This window comes from Palaemon carinicauda, chromosome 2, assembly GCF_036898095.1.
Source record: "Palaemon carinicauda isolate YSFRI2023 chromosome 2, ASM3689809v2, whole genome shotgun sequence".
Taxonomy (NCBI): domain Eukaryota; kingdom Metazoa; phylum Arthropoda; class Malacostraca; order Decapoda; family Palaemonidae; genus Palaemon; species Palaemon carinicauda.
In genome coordinates, this window is record NC_090726.1 from 197,179,549 (window position 1) to 197,198,607 (window position 19,059).

The 19,059-nt window shown below is 49.4% G+C and overlaps 1 protein-coding gene across 1 annotated transcript in view; it reads right to left on the reverse strand.

Annotated features, from left to right (window-relative positions):
- The window catches only part of LOC137629440 (heme transporter hrg1-A-like), a 45,057-nt gene that overhangs the window by 22,548 nt on the left and 3,450 nt on the right, over nt 1-19,059 (reverse strand). The window contains exon 2 of the mRNA XM_068360743.1: nt 9,241-9,409. Coding sequence (XP_068216844.1) covers nt 9,241-9,379 — 139 coding nt within the window. The 5' untranslated portion in view covers nt 9,380-9,409. The remainder of the gene's footprint in view (nt 1-9,240; nt 9,410-19,059) is intronic.

The following is a 19,059-nucleotide window of genomic DNA, read 5'->3' on the forward strand; positions in this document are numbered from 1 at the left end:
CTCTTCGCGTGATTCCCTTGGGGACGGGAAATCTTCGTCGAAAGGGAAGGAGAGACAGTCTGAGGAAAGGAAGGAACCTGCCTCGAAGGTCTACATGGAGTCAGCTTCGCCCTTGGGGAAGTGACCGCGTCTGGAACTCTTCAAAGGGGTGGAAGAAGCCATGGTTCTGTGTCCCAATTCAGAGAGGACAGGCTTGAAAGCCTGCGTTACGGCTCTGATCAGTGCACCGAACCAGGGCTGTTGACTGACAGACGCGCTGTCAGACATACCCCTGGAAGGGACAGGGATTGAAGGATCCCAGGGAGGAGTCCCCATCATTGGTGGGTTTGGGATCCTGGACCCCTCTGGATGTTTCCCTTCTCCCACAATGCGCGGCGGTATGCGCTTGCGGGGAGGGGAATGAAGCGATGGCGACCTTGCCATGCGTAGTTAAGTAGTCTCGCGCATGGGAGAATATTGACGCTTGCGCGAGGGAGAATATTGGGGTTCGCGCGCGGGCGCGCGTGCGGGAGACTGTTGGTGCGCGTGCGAGGGTGCGCAGGATTAATACGTTGAGTGCGCGGGCGCACGGGAGAGAGTTCGCGCGTATCTATACCAGCTGTAGGGCGCGCACGCGCAGGAGAAAGATCCCTAGCGCGCAGTTAAATCATGTGGGGCGCACGGGAGTGCGAGAGAATGTTGGCGCGCATCCTTTGGAGAGGATGGGCGAGCGTGCGTGCAGGTGAGTGCTGGCGCGATGGTACTGGTTGGTGCATGGGAGAAGCCAGCATTGCTGACTTCCCAGAAGTACTACTCTCAGTAGATCGTTGGCGTGCAAGAGAGTTGGATTTTGGGTGCGTATGCGTGCGGGCAGGAGACTGATGGTGCGCAGGAGGTTGATGGTGCGCAGGTGAGTGTTGTCGCGCAGCTGGGCGCAGGCGCGTAGGAGAATGTTGGCGCGTAAGCGTAGGGCGCGCAGGCAAGACCTGGTGCGCAGAAGAACGTGGGCGTATGAGGGCGCACATAGCGCGTGATGGAGCTATGCTCCTGTTGGAGCGTATACGCGTGTTGGCGCATACGCCCTTGATGCCCTGTGTTAGGGTTTAGTGATGGAGCCTGGCGAGCTACTAAAGAGCGTACGTCAGGTCTCATTGGCGCGTAGCGCGTTTGTGGTTGGCGCACAATAGCATGCTTAGGTGAAGCCTTGTTAGGCCCATGTAGAAATGGTGATGGCAGGTCTGTCGGATGGAAGGTCGACGTGTCCTTTAAAAGGACGACCTTCCACCGAAGGAGATCGCGAACAATCTGCAGAAAGGTCCAGGACCAATGCAGGAGCAGTGATGGATGATTGGTCTCGAGGCTCCTCTGCAGTGGACTGCATCGAAGATGTTGAACCAAAGAGGCGCCTCCTCACCGTAGGTGAAGGAAGGCCTCTGAGGCGAAGAGGAAGGCGAGCCTTCCAACAAATGCGCCCTCGGGGGCCGTTGGATCAGCAAGCTGACCTTCTGCAGTCCTCCAAAGAGGAGTCTCTGTAAGTGAACTCCCCCGAGGGGAAGAAGCACTAGCAGGAGAGACTGACGACGGACTTAATTTCTCCCTCGTAGGTTGAACAGGAACGGGAGAAACTAAGCCGTTACCTACCGAAGAGTTTGGAGAGGCAGAGGTGATGGGTGATACCGCATTGGATACCTCTGACACCACAACGTCGACAAGAGACAGAGGATCAACCTCTGACGGTGACGACGATTGCTTGACAGCAGCACCCAATCGGATGTAGTTAAGCAAAACCTCCTTGGAGGGAGAACACGTAAGCCCCAAGGAGGACCAAAGCTGAAAAAGAGAGGTTAGTGACATATCCTCCCCTGGGGGGAGAGGTGGAGCTGCTTCGCTAGGGGAAGCAACGTCATCTCTCGAGTCCCGAGGTTGGTAAACAATACATCGGTCTACGCTACCACTCGACGGTCTCTCGAAAGAGACCGATTGAGTGGGAGCTTCGGAGGAGGTTTGGGCAACGGAAGAAAAGGCCTTGGGTTTTTCTCCTTTCAAAGAAACCTTTGAAGGAGAAATATCCCGTTTGGACTTCTTCTTCCGTCGTCACGAAATCCTCTCCCGCTGGGAGGTAGACCACTCCCTACACCTGCCGTTGCTTTCACACCATTGGCCCCTACAAGAAGGACAAAGGGCGTGAGGATCAGTCTCGACCGCCGACATGAATGTTCAACAGGGACGGTCGGGAAACACACGGCAGGTGCGCATGATCGCAGAGGCCCACTTCACATATACAGAACTAGAAAAAGAAAAGACAAAAGCAATTAAATGGCTGCCAAATGATGGCGAGGATGAGTGCGGACACGTCCGACCACCATCCGAGCTGAGAGCAAAAGTGAGCTCAAGCACAGGTGTGTGAGAGGGGGGGGGGGGTAGTAAGCTACCCTCCCCTACCCCCTCTAACTAGCGGTGTGGGTAGTAAACCCTCCATTAAAAATTAATGGCTCGTCATTTCAGTTACGTTGAAAGTAATACCCCTATTAAATAGCGTGGTTTGTATTCCAGTTACGGAACAAATATGAGTAAAAGATTCCAGCTAAGAGAGAAGTATATTACTGTACAATGTTATTTTCATTAGTAAAATAAATTTTTGAATATACTTACCCGATAATCATGTAGCTGTCAACTCCGTTGCCCGACAGAATTCTACGGGAGGGATACGCCAGCTATCACTATACTAGAAGGGGGTGTACTCACAAGCGCCACCTGTGGCCAGGTACTACAGTACTTGTTGTTGACGCCACCTCACTTTTTCCTCGGTCCACTGGTTCTCTATGGGGAGGAAGGGTGGGTCAATTAAATCATGATTATCGGGTAAGTATATTCAAAAATTTATTTTACTAATGAAAATAACATTTTTCAATATTAAACTTACCCGATAATCATGTAGCTGATTCACACCCAGGGGGGTGGGTGAAAAACCAGTGTACAAGACTAAAGGATAGCTAAGTATCCCGTATTTCATATAATCAGTTATCCACAATAACAATGAAATAATAAGTACCTGGTAAGGAAGTCGACTTGAACCGTTACTCTGCCTTTAATAAGATCGTCTTCCTTACTGAGCGCAGCGTTCCTCTTGGAAGGCTGAATCAACTCAAAGGTGCTAAAGTATACAGGGCTGCAACCCATACTAAAGGACCTCATCACAACCTTTAACCTCGGCGCTTCTCAAGAAAGAATTGACCACCCGCCAAATCAACAAGGATGTGGAAGGCTTCTTAGCCGACCGTACAACCCATAAAAAGTATTCAAGAGAAAGGTTAAAAGGTTATGGGATTATGGGAATGTAGTGGCTGAGCCCTCGCCTACTACTGCATTCGTTGCTACGAATGGTCCCAGGGTGTAGCAGTACTCGTAAAGAGACTGGACATCTTTGAGATAGAATGATGCGAACACTGACTTGCTTCTCCAATAGGTTGCATCCATAACACTCTGCAGAGAATGGCTCTGTTTGAAGGCCACTGAAGTAGCCACAGCTCCCACTTCATGTGTCCTTACCTTCAGCAAAGCAAGGTCTTCTTCCTTCAGATGAGAATGTGTTTCTCTAATCAGAAGCCTGAATAGTAAGAAACTGAGTTCTTAGAACTTGGAAAAGAAGGTTTCTTGATAACACACTATAAGGCTTCTGATTGTCCTCGTAAAGGTTAAGACCTTTTTAGATAGTACCTAAGAGCTCTAACTGGGCAAAGTACTCTCTCCAGTTCATTCCCCACCAAGTTGGACAGGCTTGGGATCTCGAACGACTTAGGCCAAGGACGTGAAGGAAGCTCGTTTAGCAAAAACCGAGCTGCAAGGAACATGTAGCCGTTTCAGATGTGAAAACAATGATCCTGCTGAAGGCGTGGATCTCACTTACTCTTTTAGCTGTTGTCAAGCACACGAGGAAAAGTTTTTAATGTGAGGTCCTAAAAAGAGGCTGATTGGAGAGGTTCAAATCTTGATGACATAAGGAACCTTAGGACCACGTCTAGATTCCAGCCTGGAGTGGACAACCGACGTTCCTTTGAGGTCTCAAAAGACCTAGGGAGGTCCTGTAGATCTTTGTTGGTGGAAAGATCCAAGCCTCTGTGGCGGAAAACCGCTGCCAACATACTTCTGTAACCCTTGATCGTAGGAGCTGAAAGGGATCTTACTTTCCTTAGATATAACAGGAAGTCAGCAATCTGGGTTACAGTGGTACTGGTTGAGGAAACTGCATTGGTCTTGTACCAGCTACGGAAGACTTCCCCTTGAGACTGATAGATTCTGAGAGTGGATGTTCTCCTTGCTTTGGCAATCGCTCTGGCTGCCTCCTTCGAAAAGCCCCTAGCTCTTGAGAGTCTTTCGAAAGTCTGAAGGCAGTCAGACGAAGAGCGTGGGGGATTGGGTGTACCTTCTTTACGTGAGGTAGACGTAGAAGGTTCACTCCTAGAGGAAGAGTCCTGGGAATGTCGACCAGCCATTGCAGTACCTCTAAGAACCATTCTCTCGCGGGCCAGAGCGGCGCCAACCAACGTCAGCCGTGTCCCTTTGCGAGAGGAGAACTTCTGAAGTACCCTGTTGACAATCTTGAACGGCGGGAATGCATACAGGTCGAGATGGAACCAATCCAGCAGAAAAGCATCCACGTGAACTGCTGCTGGGTCTGGAATCGGAGAACAATACAACAGGAGTCTCTAGGTTATCGAGGTAGCGAACAGATCTATGGTTGGCTGACCCCACAGGGCCCAAAGTCTGCTGCAAACATTCTTGAGAAGGGTCCACTCTGTGGGGATGACCTGACCCTTCCGGCTGAGGTGATCTGCCATGACATTCATACCGCCCTGAATGAACCTCGTTACCAGCGTGAGCTTTCGATCTTTAGACCAGATGAGGAGGTCCCTTGCGATCTAGAACAACTTCACGAAAGAGTCCCTCCCTGCTTGAAGATGTAAGCCAGGGCTGTGGTGTTGTCAGAGTCCACCTCCACCACTTTGTTAAGCTGGAGGGACTTGAAGTTTATCAAGGCCAGAAGAACCGCCAACAACTCCTGCAATTGATGTGAAGTGTCCTTTGCTCCTGATTCCATGTTCTCGATCATTCCTGTCCGTCCAAAGTCGCACCCCAGCCCGTGTCTGATGTGTCCGAGAGGAGACGGCGGTCGGGTTTCTGAACAGCCAAAGGTAGACTTCCTTGAGAAGAAAGCTGTTCTTACACCACGCGAGAGAAGACCTCCTCTCTTCTGAAACAGGAACTGAGACCGTCTCTAGCGTCATGTCCTTTATCCAGTGAGCAGCTAGATGATACTGAAGGGGGGGAGGTGGATTCTCCCTAACACGATGAACAGGGCCAGCGATGAAAGTGTCCCTGTTAGACTCATCCACTACCTGACTGAGCATCGGTTCCTTCTCAGCATGCTCTGGATGCATTCTAGGGCTTGGAAGATCCTTGGGGCCGACGGAAAAGCCTGAAAAGCTCGACTCTGAAGATCCATACCCAGGGAGACAATGGTCTGGGATGGGATGAGCTGAGACTCCTCAAAATTGACCAGGAGGCCCAGTTCCTTGGTCAGATCCATAGTCCATCTGAGAATCTCCAGACAGCGACGACTTGTTGGAGCTCTTAAAAGCCAGTCGTCTGACGGAGCCGGACACAAGATCATGGTACTGCTGCACAGTCTGTGAACTGTCAACCATGGGGAAGCGAGGAAGTACAGTGACAACCCGAAGCTGTCTAGACTGTCTGGGTCGTACAGACAACTCCTTATCGGGTTGCTGAGGTTGCCGCACTGCGTCACAACAAGTCACTTCTGCTGGTTGTTGAACGTCTTCCCAGTGACACACTGACTCCGTAAACAAAAAATCCTTTAACAAGGACTAAGCTTGGACTGCATGTCTTGCAACACAGCTCAAGGTCTATGGGAGCAGGTGTGGTAACAGACGGGGTTAGTGACTGAAGTGGAACCATTACCTTCCCTGGAAGCATGTTATGCTTAAATAAAAGTCCATAGGAGGCTACGCAGCTAAAGGCTCCTCTCCAAATGACAGAGTCCTCAAGGGAATATCAGAAGGAGGGAGAAAAGCACTTTCTCATCTACAGGGACCATATCCGAGAAAAGTTAAGTTCTCTCAGTGAGGGTTTCAATGGTGCAAAAGCAGCAGACTAGAAGGCAACGTTATGAAACTGCTTGACAGTCTAGTGAGTTGGCAACAACCAAAGATGTATGACTGAGAAGCATGCGGTAAGGTATGCAGAGCATGTTGTATGCAGAGCATGCTGTATGTAGAGCATGTTGTATGCAGAGCATGCTGAATGCAGAGCATGCTGTATGCAGAGCATGTTGTATGCAGAGCATGCTGAATGCAGAGCATGCTGTATGCAGAGCATGTTGTATGCAGAGCATGCTGTATGCAGAGCATGCTGTATGTAGAGCATGTTGTATGCAGAGCATGCTGAATGCAGAGTAAGCTGTATGCAGAGCATGTTGTATGCAGAGCATGCTGTATGCAGAGCATGCTGTATGCAGAGCATGCTGAATGTAGAGCATGCTGTAAGGTAAGCAGAGCGTGTTGCATGGCGTTTAACATTTCTCAGAAATTCCATGACCAGTGCTAGAGTGCTTCATGCATGCTTGCATGGGGTTTTAATATCAACATAATATTTACCTTACATTCATAACTCATGATTCATTTTTGATTTGAAGATATTTTTGCCATATTTTGCGATATTGTTAAAAATATATTGCAAGGAATACATATATATTTTTATATAAGTAAGACAAATAACCTCCATTATCATAATGTTTGTGTAGGCATACATGTATATGATTACAAATGCAAGTTATGAAAGTAATGAGGTGTTATTATTGTCATTGTAATTTCTCAAGTTGAGGAGAAAGTGGCAGATGCATGCGTTGAGGTGGCTGACTCATAGCATGAGTGACTGAACTCAAGGGTTGCGCTTGCTGAGTGGTTGGTGGAGCTTGCCTTGAGGAGGGTTGAGCTCGCTGCAGCGAGAGCTGAGGAGACTGACTCATGGATGGGAGAGGTTGTTGTACCTCAACCGAGTGTTGCATCAATGGTGGAGCAGCAAGTGGAAGCGGAGGAAGAGAGGTATAAGCCTCCTGATCCCATTGCTGAGGTTGCCTTAAGGAAGGCGGAGGGAGCTGTACACCACTGGGAACAGTAAACTCAGAACGTAGCTCAACATCGTACGCCTGGCAGGCGGTACTGCGGTCAGGCGGAGCGAGCGCAGGCGGAGCGAGTGCAGGCGGAGGCGGAGGCGCAACCTTCTCAGCCCGACACTCACGCATCAATACTGAAAGTTGTGACTGCATGGACTGCAGTAGAGCCAACTTGGGGTCGGCAGACACTAAGGTCTGCTGAGGCAAAGCCTTAACAGCAGAGATCTGTTGCGGCAGAACCTTACTCCTCTTGGGCGGAGTGCAGTCGACAGATGACTGCGGCGAGTCAGAGCTGAGCCAATGACTGCAGCCCGGTTGAGCACTCGCGGATTGGACTCTGTGTTTGAGTGGTCTAGAGACCTGAGTCCAGCGTTTCTTCCCTGACAATTGATCAGCGGACGAGTAAAAGACGGGCTCAATCGTCTGCAGGTGGGAGTGACGGTCTCTGGAAGACACGCCCGCAACCACCGAGGATACTTCTGTGCGCCGATCAAGGCCTGCCGAACCCTTTTGCCCTTCGACATTACTTCTCCCCTGGGCTTGGGAGCTTGCAAGAGGTCCCGGACTGGGAGGACGACTGGCACGCACAGAAGTACCCTCACGCACAACACTGACACTTTGCGCTAATCACTTATCACTTTTGATTTTCTGTTTGCACTTATTTCACTGAACTCGAAACTTTAAGTGGTTTGTACCTGAAACACGCAATTCTATCCTTTCTCAAAAGTTAGTAATTGCGAAAACAGAATTACAATGTAACAGAAAAATCTAATGAAAGATAAATAATTCAGTGGCTGGAAAGAGACTAAACACTAGATCAAATAAACTACGTTTAAATTCTCTCACCGCATAAAGCTTGAGAACAAGAAAAAACTCTAGAAACGTTTACCTTCTTCCCCTAAAGAGACTAGGGAGAAGAGTAAAAACGATAACAACGTTACTCGCTTGAACGAAACGTTTATCCTCCTCTTTCTCCCTCCGTCTCTATCTCTCTCTCTCTCTCTCTCTCTCTCTCTCTCTTGACTTAGAACCTGAGAGAAGAGCCCAATCATATATATCGTTAAAACATATTATTGTTAAAGGAAAATATTTCCCAAAATGAAAAGTTCCTTTGTAGAATTAAAACCATTAAGTTAAGAAAGAATGAACAAAACGCTAGACACGGTTACTCTTACTGCAACGTGACACCGTGAAAATTCTCTCTCTATCGTAACGATAGAGCGCAAGTTGAACGTTCTGAAACGTCAACAACTGCAGAGACAAAACAAAACGTTAGTTCAACTTTGAAAACAGTACGAGACTATCAAAGAAATTCTTTCAAAAACATTAAAATAGCATAATATGTTAACAGGTAAAACCGAAATGACGGGCTCAATGTTAATTAACTTCGGTACAAGAAAAGACCGCCTACTATTAGGAAAGGTCGAATATAAACAAATATAAAAATTAATTTTAATAATTTTATAATAAAAGGAAGTTAATCGAAGAGGCCTATAAAAGGCGGAGAGATATAAAATAAATCTATAACTTTTGTTAAGCAAAATTAAGAAAGAGAGTCTATACTCTCTTAGACACCAACACTTAGGTCTAAGGGAAGGGTCGGCCATTAAAAGGTGAAAGAGAGTTCATACTCTCTTCGTCACCATAATTAATCAATTAATTCCAAAAGCTAACTAAGCTAATATAGAAGTTTCCAGTATAGCGAATAGCTGCAAAGTTTAGAGAAATACTTCACCAAACCGTGAACAATACTCCAAAATCATAAGCGTATCCAAGAACGTCTTGCCGGAAGCACGACAGAGGAAAAAGTGAGGTGGCGTCAACAACAAGTACTGTAGTACCTGGCCACAGGTGGCGCTTGTGAGTACACCCCCTTCTAGTATAGTGATAGCTGGCGTATCCCTCCCGTAGAATTCTGTCGGGCAACGGAGTTGACAGCTACATGATTATCGGGTAAGTTTAATATTGAAAAACGGTTATATGGTGATCACAACTAGCGCAAGAATAGTTACACAGCCAACATTATTACGAAGAACAAGCAAAATATTCATACACAAAACTATTCTCACCCGACACAAAGGCCCAAAGACCTGCTTGACGATTTCCAAAATGGAAGAAGAATACGCCAAAAGCTGACAACCCGCCAAACGTGCCAATTATAGCAGTGATTATGTTAAAATACATACAACATCCACTTCGGCGAGCCATTTTGTTCTTCTCCGCTTACTTCTTTATCTCCTGAAATAAAATAATTCAAGTTAATTTTAAGTTGAACATTTGAAAATTATCATATGAGTTAAAACACTGCCGTACCATCCACCTTGCATTTTGTGAAAAATATATTCTCAAAACAATTATGAAATCTTATAAAAACATCAAAAATTTTAAGTAATTTTTATTTTTCCTAACATACTTACCGAGAACTACTTTCTTAGGAGTTACCTGTAATCTCCTCTCTACCGACCAGAGTTTTGTCTAGTATACCCTACACCCGTTTTCTATGGAGGGCTAACCCGGGAGTAAGAGAACGTGCCCCGAGGGTAGCCTTGAGCTAGGTCGGCGTCAGCTTGGGTCCCGCTAGCCAGTAAGTTCTGTGGATGTTGGAACAAGTCCCTGCAAGGGCAGAAAGGCACTCGGGGAAGGTAGGGAGGGCCATTACCCGAAAGTAGTTCTCGGTAAGTATGTTAGGAAAAATAAAAATTACTTAAAATTTTTTATTTGTTCCAACACAAATACTTACCTCGAACTACTTTCTTAGGAGATTTACACTTTAGGAGGTGGGAGTGGCTTCCTGACCTTCAGACCCAGCAAAGCGGACGCCAAGTATCCTAGATATGAACTAGGTTCTTAAAAACTGGGAAACGAACGGTAGGGTAAACTACACAAAGAGCTCACATTAGTGTCTAAGTACTCACCCTTTGAAAAATCTTCTGATGTTGAGTCCAGTAACAAAGTTGCAGAGACGTGTTCTTCATTGGTTACATAAGTGTGGTTATCTCCGATAGGGATAGGAAACGGGGATTAGGGTGAAAAGGAACGAACCTGTGTCTCCTGGTTTTGCTATCCACGATTGTGCCTGGGGCTTCACCGTTAAATCACTTGGAGCGCGGAGATGACTGTCCCAATGGAGAACCCGTCTAAGGACCTTTTTGAGTAATCCTTGAGGTAATGGGCAGTAAAGGTCGACTGGTTCGACCAGGTGCCCGCCCGAAGGATCTGGCCCACTGCCATGTTCTTCTCAAAGGCTAAGGAAGTGCTCAGACCTCTGATGTCATGGGGCTTGGGAGTACCTGGCACGGCTAGTCCCTCCTCCTTGTAGGCCCTGGCAATAACTTGTCTCAACCAAAAGGATATGGTATTCTTCGATACCTGCTTCTTTGTAACACCTGTGGAGACGAAAAGGCTCTTGATGCCCAGCCGGAGATGTGCAGTCCTCTCAAGGTATTTCCTAATGGCACGGACAGGGCATAACCTCAAATCCTCAGGATTCCCAGTCCTAGGAATAGCTGGCAGAGAGAACCCCTCGAATTTAGGATCCCAGACTGCTGGGTTCTGGGTTTTCGCCACGAACGAAGGGACGAACTTGAAAGAGATCTCTCTCCACCCCTTCGAATGAGAGACGTCATAAGACAGCCCATGGATCTCACCTACCCTTTTCACAGAGGCCAAGGCCAACAAAAAGACCGTCTTGAGAGTGAGATCCCTGTCTACAATATCCTTCATTGGTTCGAACGGGGGGCTACCTAACATCTTCAGGACCCTAGCCAAGTCCCACTGAGGCACCCTAACAGTTTGAGGGGAGCAGGACTGTTCAAAACTCCTGACAAGCATAGAGATGTGTCTAGAGGAGCCCAGGTCGATGCCCTTCAGAAGGAAGACTTGACCCAAGACTGCTCGTACTCCTTTTATAGCTGGGATTGACATCCCTATCTCGTCTCTGAGATATACTAGAAAGTCTGCGATATCTGGGACTGAGGCTTTGAGGGGTTTGATGCTCTTCGAAGCGCACCACTTCGTGAAAGAGGCCCATTTCGCTTGGTAGACCGCTGCCGACGACCTTCTCAGGTATCGCGACATCCTCTTAGCCGTTCCTGACGAATATCCTTCCTTCCTCAGGAGGCGCTCGATAGTCTCCAGGCGTGAAGGCGTAGAGACTGTGGGTTGTCGTGTAACCTGAGAAAGTGTGGCTGTTGTAGAAGATCTGGCCTGTCGGGGAGTGGCCACGGAGGATGGCTTGTCAGGTCTTTTAGGTCTGCGAACCACTCTCTCTCCGGCCACCAGGGCGCTACTAAAGTCATCCTTAAGTTCCGGGCAGCCCTTACTCTGTTGAGCACTTGCCTGATCAACGTGAAGGGGGGAAAAGCGTACACGTCTAGGTTATCCCACTTGTGCTGAAAGGCATCCTCCAAGGCTGCCTTTGGGTCTGGGACAGGAGAACAATACACGGGGAGTTGTGCGTTCAGCTTGGTTGCAAAGAGGTCCATCACCGGGGAACCCCACCGTTGAATGATGAGCCTGGCTACTTCTGGGAGGAGGGACCACTCTGTTCCTACTATCTGACCCATCCTGCTGAGACCGTCGGCTAGGACGTTCTTTTTCCTGGGGATGAACCTTGCCAATAACACTATCTGGTTCGCCTCCGCCCAATCCAGGATCTCTAGGGCGAGACCGCACAACTCCCTTGATTTTAGGCCTCCTTGCTTCTTTATGTACGCTACCACTGTGGCGTTGTCGCACATCAACGCCACAGTGTTTCCCCTTAGTAGATCGATGAAGTGCAGGCAAGCTTTTTGGACTGCCTTCAACTCTAGGACATTGATGTGTAGGCCTTTCTCCCCGTCCATCCAGGTTCCTCTCGACGTCCTGTTGAGGAGATGGGCCCTGGTTGGAGGCGTCTGTGAATAGGAGCATCTCGGGAGGCTCGGTCGCGAAGGGCATCCCCTTGAGCGTGTTCGACCGGCAATGCCACCATTCCAGGTAGATTATTGTGTTTGGCAGGACTGGAATTAATTTCTGGGGCGAGTCCAGTTGGTTCCAGAAGTTCTTCAGGTTCCATTGGACGGCCCTGAGTCTGAGTCTCCCCTGGGGAACCAGTTTCTCCAATGACACCAGATGACCTATTAGCCTTTGCCAGTCCTTCGCCCTCCTGGGTTGCCCCGACAGGAGAGGGAGAAGGATCTTCATTAGATTGCTTACCCGCTCCTCTGACGGAAAAGCTTTCACTAGTAGGGAATCCAGTGTCATCCCCAAATAGGTCATTCTGGTGGAGGGAGATAGGTTCGATTTTTCTGGGTTGATCATGATACCCAGACCCTTGCAAAACTGGAGAAGTTTTATACCCTGCTCCTTCAAAACGTCCTCTGAGGAGGAAAGAAGCAACCAGTCGTCCAGGTACCGGATGAGGCGAATACCTCGCTCGTGAGCCCACACCGAGACTGTCGTGAAGACTCTCGTGAATACCTGGGGAGCTGTCGACAACCCGAAGCAGAGGGTCTTGAATTGCAGGATCTAGGTACCCCATTTCACCCGGAGAAACTTCCGGCTTGAGGGGTGGACCGGGATTTGGAAGTACTGTATGCGTCCTTGAGGTCTATGGTCATCATGTAGTCTTTCTCCCTCAAGGACAGCAAGACCGACTTCGGAGTGTCCATTTTGAAATCTGTCTTTCGCACAAACTTGTTGAGAACTGACAGGTCTATCACCGGTCTCCAAACCCCCGTCGCCTTTTCTACCAGGAACAGCCGGCTGTAGAAACCTGGTCCCGGGTGCAGGACCTCCTCCATGGCACCCTTCTCCAACATCGTGGACACCTCTTCTTGAAGGGCCGCCCTCTTCAACGGGTCCTTGGGTGCCAGCCACTCCGACAGGCTGGCCGGAATTAAAGGCGGGGTTTCCGTTAAGAACGGTAGCCTGTACCCCTCCTTCAGTACGGATACTGTCCAGGGCTCTGCTCCGTGAGCCTTCCATGCTTGCCAATGTAGTCTGAGGCATCCCCCAACCTGAGGCTTGGGCAGGAGTAGGGGGCCTCCCACTCTACCTCCTCCTGGAGGAGCGGCCTGAACGGCCTCTCCTCGAGGCAGAATACCCTGTTCTAAACAAGGCAGACGCTGCTGGAGCTCCTCTACGGGGTGGCTGTGGCGCTGAAGCCCACGAGGAAGAAGGGGCTTCTCTCCTCGTCAGGTTAGGCGGAGCCTGAGAAGTAGAGGGCCCGTCTGATGCTGATCTCTTGTAGGAGGGCCTCCTTACCGGTTGGGGCCTGGGAGCGTTCACTTCCTTTCGTTTAGCCACCTTCTCCATAATCTCTTCTAGCTCTTTCAAGGGGAACAAGGAGTCACCCCACACAGGAAGGCTCCTCATGGCCCTCGCTTCCCTGTCTGGGACCTTCCGGGAAAGCTTCGCCAGAATAGTGTCCCTTTTGCGAAGAACCCAATTCGCTGAAATGGCAAGGGACTGATACGTAAGGAACTTCAGGGTCTTGCCCCCTGAGATGATAAGCTCACTCAGGAGGTTTTGCTGCTCCGGGTCCGTTAAGTCATATGTGGCTTGAACACCTACCAGCGTGGAAGCCCACCAGTCCAACCAAGAGGAGACGTGCACCAAGTCTTTCGACATCTCCTCCATCATCGCAGCCTCCGACTGCGAAAAGCAAATCGGGGCTGAAGAGGCTCTGTCCTCCGGGGCACCCTGTCCTAGAACGTCGAGGGCAGGCTCCACTTTGCAGGCTCCCGGTCGTTGTCCCTCTGGTACATAGAACCTACGCTGTGTCTTGAGCCCTTGGAGCAACTTCGAGGAGCTCTGCGTTTTGGGAGCTTCGGCATTGCCTGCCACAACTCTATCAACATGAGCCCGTCCCAGGACGAGATCTCGGGCCACAGGCAGGGCCAGGGAGGTTTTCTGTTGGACGGGTGCCTGCATCAAGCGGGTCACGCTGGACCTCCAGTAGTCCTCATCGGTTGGGACCGGTTCCTCAGTCCGATGATGCCTTCGAATCAGGCCTATAACCTTCCGATAGGCCGAGTCCTCGGTCGGGGAACTTTCTCTACCGTCAGCAGTACCTTCCGCCTGATCCCGAGGAGCCGGGTCACCGGGCACTCCCACCAGGCGCTTCGGTTCTAGAACAACAGGCACTCCCCTGCGGTGGTACCGGTCTTCCCCGGCGGGAACCTCCGCACCAGGTTCGGGGGTCAGAACTGGCATCCCCGTGCCGGCGAGGACTACCGTTCCTGTATTCTCTCTGGGGGACGAGGACGCGGATCCCGTGGGCTGACCCAACGGAGGGAACCGTTCCATTAAGACCGAGGGCCGAACCAGTTGTGCTGATTCGACCAGGCTGCCCATACAGAAGCACGGTTCCCCCCGCTGGGCGGGGTGAACCGGAAGCTTCGCGGCCTTAAGCCTGCCTGAAGCGGCCTTCTCGCATTTCTCCCTGCGAGGGTCATATCTGCGTCTGGAGGAAGGCCTTCGCGGCGAGAAATCCCTGGACTGCTGGTCCGGGGAACGCTGCAACTCAGACCCAATCACCATCGGGGGACCTACTCCTCCTGTATTTCCTCCGTGGAGAGCGGGACCGTTTTCTACTGAACCTCGAACGGGATCTTGAGCGGGCACGCCTGCTCCTGGACCGCTTCCTCCGTCGCCGATGTCTCCTCCTCGTTTCCTCTTCTGAAGAGAACGAAACCCCACCATCTGAAGAGCCCGACGAAACTGTACCACCCGAACGAAGGGCAGAAGCGGGGGCTACGGAGGGCTTCGCGACCTGCTGCGTACCAGAGGTCGAGGGTTGAAGGAAGGTCTCTGGAACCGCCGTCAGAGGAGCTGGAAAAGAGGTTTGGCGCACTACACTAGGGAACCAGGTATCCAGCCCCTCTTCCATCCGCATTGGGGACCTACCTGGCGTTTTAGGGAGCCTCCACCCGAAGGGCTCACTTACCGTGGAGTCCAACTTACCCTGGGCGTCACCAGCCGCTGAAGAACCTGAAACACAGGCCCACGAAGTGGGCGAAGAAACAGGCACAACATTATTACACCACAAGGGGTCATCGGAGGAAACGTGCCCCCCAAGCACAAGGGCAGAGTCTCCAGAACCCCCAGACACAGCACTACCAGGCCTGAGAAGACCCAGCAACCCCCACTTCACACACATTAGACTCCTGGGAAGGGCCCTCGGCTCTTTCCCTGCAACGGACTTACCTCGTCCCCTACTCTGGGTAGGGGAAGTCGAGACAGAAGCCCCGTCGGACCGTCCACTGGGTGATGGTAACGGCGAAGAGATGCTAGATTTCCTGGGCGAACGTTTCGACGACTTCTTCTTCTTAGTGCCGTAACGCACCCACTGAATCTCACTCCAACTAACACACTCAATGCACGTATCCGATGGCGAGCACATCCTGCCCCTACAGGAAGAGCAAAGGGAGTGAGGGTCTACTTCGGGCTTGGAAAGGAACGCTCCAAACGACTTTCCGGCTCTAGGCCCAGGACAACGGCGGATCTGCTCCATCGCACACAACCACAAGGCACAGGAACGAAGGGAATCAACAAGGAATACACTTGGAAAGCACAAGGAAGGGCAGTGAACACGCAAGAACACAAGGGATAAGCACAGAGATACCACGCAGTAACCACGCGGGACACACGAGTCGGACACAAAGGGTCGTAAGAGACGAGAGGGACGTGATGGTATCACGTCACGACCAGAGAACTTACTGGCTAACGGGACCCAAGCTGACGCCGACCTAGCTCAAGGCTACCCTCGGGGCACGTTCTCTTACTCCCGGGTTAGCCCTCCATAGAAAACGGGTGTAGGGTATACTACACAAAACTCTGGTCGGTAGAGAGGAGATTACAGGTAACTCCTAAGAAAGTAGTTCGAGGTAAATATTTGTGTTGGAACAAACAAATTTTAAAAATACTTTGTATTTTTCTTAACTATAGTATACAAACCCGAGTCATTTAATATAAGAATGATTCAAGCGCAGCTAGAACTCACGAGTTAAAACTTTAACGAGGTGTCGGCAGTAGCCAGTAGCTACCAGCCAGTGACAGGGAAACCCTGTCCCTCCTGCTGGTACAATGAACAGACTCGTCACGAGGCGAGTCTTGCTCGCAACAACGCCTTCTACGAGTCGGACACAAAGAATGTGGGTCGGTGTTTGCCGACAACACGAAGGTCCCGCAAGTACGATCTCCGGAACCAGGGCATGTACGCATATCGTCAACTAAGCACAATCACATTAAAAAAAAGAGAAAGCATAAAATGAGAGCAAAACAATAATGTTCGTCATTGTCTATGGCAACCTTGAGGAGGAGGAGAGAGTAGACATCCACTCTCTACAAGCCAAAAAGAAAAGTGGCTGGTTCAGCACTGTATATATAGGTGGCTGGTACCACCAGCCACTCACTACCCAAGTTATGGGCAGGGTTGCCACCTCGCATCAAAGAGTCTAATTGGCTTCTTTCCTGCTTTGTCGAAACACGTATCCATATATAAATAACGGAAGGTTTGTTTGGTGAACAAAGTCACTTTGATTGCACCTGTGCTTTTCGGGGGAGGTGAAGGCAGGTAGTTAAAAGTCTCAGGTTTGTATAGTTAGGAAAATACAAACTATTTTTTAAACTCATGATTTGTTCCTACATGAATTCTCTACAAACCTCCGTCCTTTAATAGGAGATGCATCCTTAGGTGGGAGGAAGTTCCTATTACCAAACTGGCTAGCTAAAAACCGGGATAGCTATGCTTGGACCTGCTAAGGTGCGGAGAATAGCACCGTAAGGGACAAGTCTCTAACCAAGTCAAGTGGACTAGTAGCTGTTGCCATTGTTATGTTGGTATCTGTGATTGATAGAGGAAAGGAGTTACCTTTCGCAACTGGGTTACTATGTTTTGGGATGGATAAACTTTCCCTATTCCTGTATCTATGTCCATGTCTCATTCTATGTGTGGGAGAAAGGTTGGACTTCTCTAGATTTGTAACAATCCCCAGATCATGACCAAAAGCGAAAAGTCCATCCTGATGATGACGAAGAAGGATCACTGAGTCTGCTAGTATTAGCTAATTGTCTAAATTCTGGATCTGATAAGTTCCCTTGGAATGAGCCCATGCCAGCACCGATGTAAACGCTCGAGTGAATATTGAATACCAAGGGGGCCGTGGACAGTACAATGCAAAGAAATGAAAGATTTTGCTTCCTAAGACAAAACGTAGATACTTTTTCAAAGAACGATTTATGGGGATTTGAATGTATGAATCCCTAAGATTAAGAGAGATCATAAAGTCATCTTATCTCACTGCTTGTCTGACTGTGCTGGGCATCTACATCCTGAACTGAGCGGTGGATGAACTTGCTCAGGGCTGACAGGTCTTCAACCATGAGGCCTTTTCGACCAAAAACGTTGGCTGAAGAAGTCCAGAGACTCAGCCTGGATTTCCTCTAAAGCACCCTTAGCAAAATAGTCTGCACCTTTGACTGAAGAGCAATATAATTTTTTGATCCTGGGTGATAAAAGGACCATGTTGTCAGAGCTGGAACGAGAGGATGGGGAGAGCTGGTGAGCAGGATGTGGTATACGAAATGATAAACGTCCACTGCTCTGCCTGGTGAAATTGCTATCTCATTCGCTTTTCTGCCAAGCATTACCCCACTGGTGGTGGCTAGATTGAGGAATTTCCTGCCCTAGCATGAACGAGGGACTCACCTACCTTTCCCTCTTCGATTCTGGTTCTGTCCTATTCAACTCTAGTCTAGGAGCTGGGTAGGGGTCTTCTTTTTTTTCCCCATTGAGAAAACGAAAGCTCGATATCGTACATGGCCAAAAGCTACCAACAGGCATGTGAGCACTTATATAGCATACCACTCAGCTCTGGGCACGCTCTCGGTACGAGCAACTTAGTGTTGGGTATGATCTCTGTAGGTACTTCCCTCATGTACTCTAAGACCGTTGGAGATGCATATTTATACTGATCAGACCTACAGTATTTCGACAATGTCTTCCTCTTCAAGTGTAGTACAGTAGTAGCATTCGGCTGAGGGCCCCGCATTCAGTACGAGACTGACAACGGGTGACAAACAGAATATACTGTACCATTACCTGTTCCCAAAGGAATGTCTCTTGGTATGCCACTGTTCTCTTATTCTATCGAAAGCAAGAGGATACTCGTACAGTAAAGGAAGAGAAGGGCGAGGCCCTCACTCCAACCGGTAATTTGTACACTCATTTTTATGGAAGAGGACAGGTTCCAGGGGTGTAAGCATTTGTATTGCATACCAACACGTATCTTCAGGGAACGAATGTTCTCGGTAATACTCTCTTGCCTCATGAAATTTACAAGGAATAATGAATTATTATCAAGTGCCTCAACTTACTAGAAGGTGAATGTGAGCTCTTATCAGACGAGCGTAGTTTTCTAGAGGGGCGAATGCAAATAGTAGAGCATTATCTAGAGATCGGTAGCCAGCAGTAGAGCACACTTAAGCAAGAAGAGGAGCGACATCAAGATCTGACGAGTGTGACCCACATGGGGATGTACTTGCGATTAAAAGATTGCATGCTAACAACAAGTGAACGTACTTGTGTGTGAATAGATGGGAGGACACAAGTATGTGATTGCTCCAAGTCAGATAAATGAGTGTGAGCGAGCATATAAATGCTACGAGTCCAATGAATAACAGCGCTAGCGCAAACATGTGAGGTTGTGTTCCAGAAGGGGAGAGCTCTATTAAGCAGGTGAGGTGGCACTCCCACAGCAGCACGCTCTTACGAGCAGGTGAGATGGTGCACAAGAGCGAGCAGGTGAGGGGGCATTTACGTAGATGTGCGCAATTGTGAACAGCCGAGGTGAAATGAGTGTGTGATCAGATGCAGTGGCACTCAAGCAGGAGTGCACGATCGC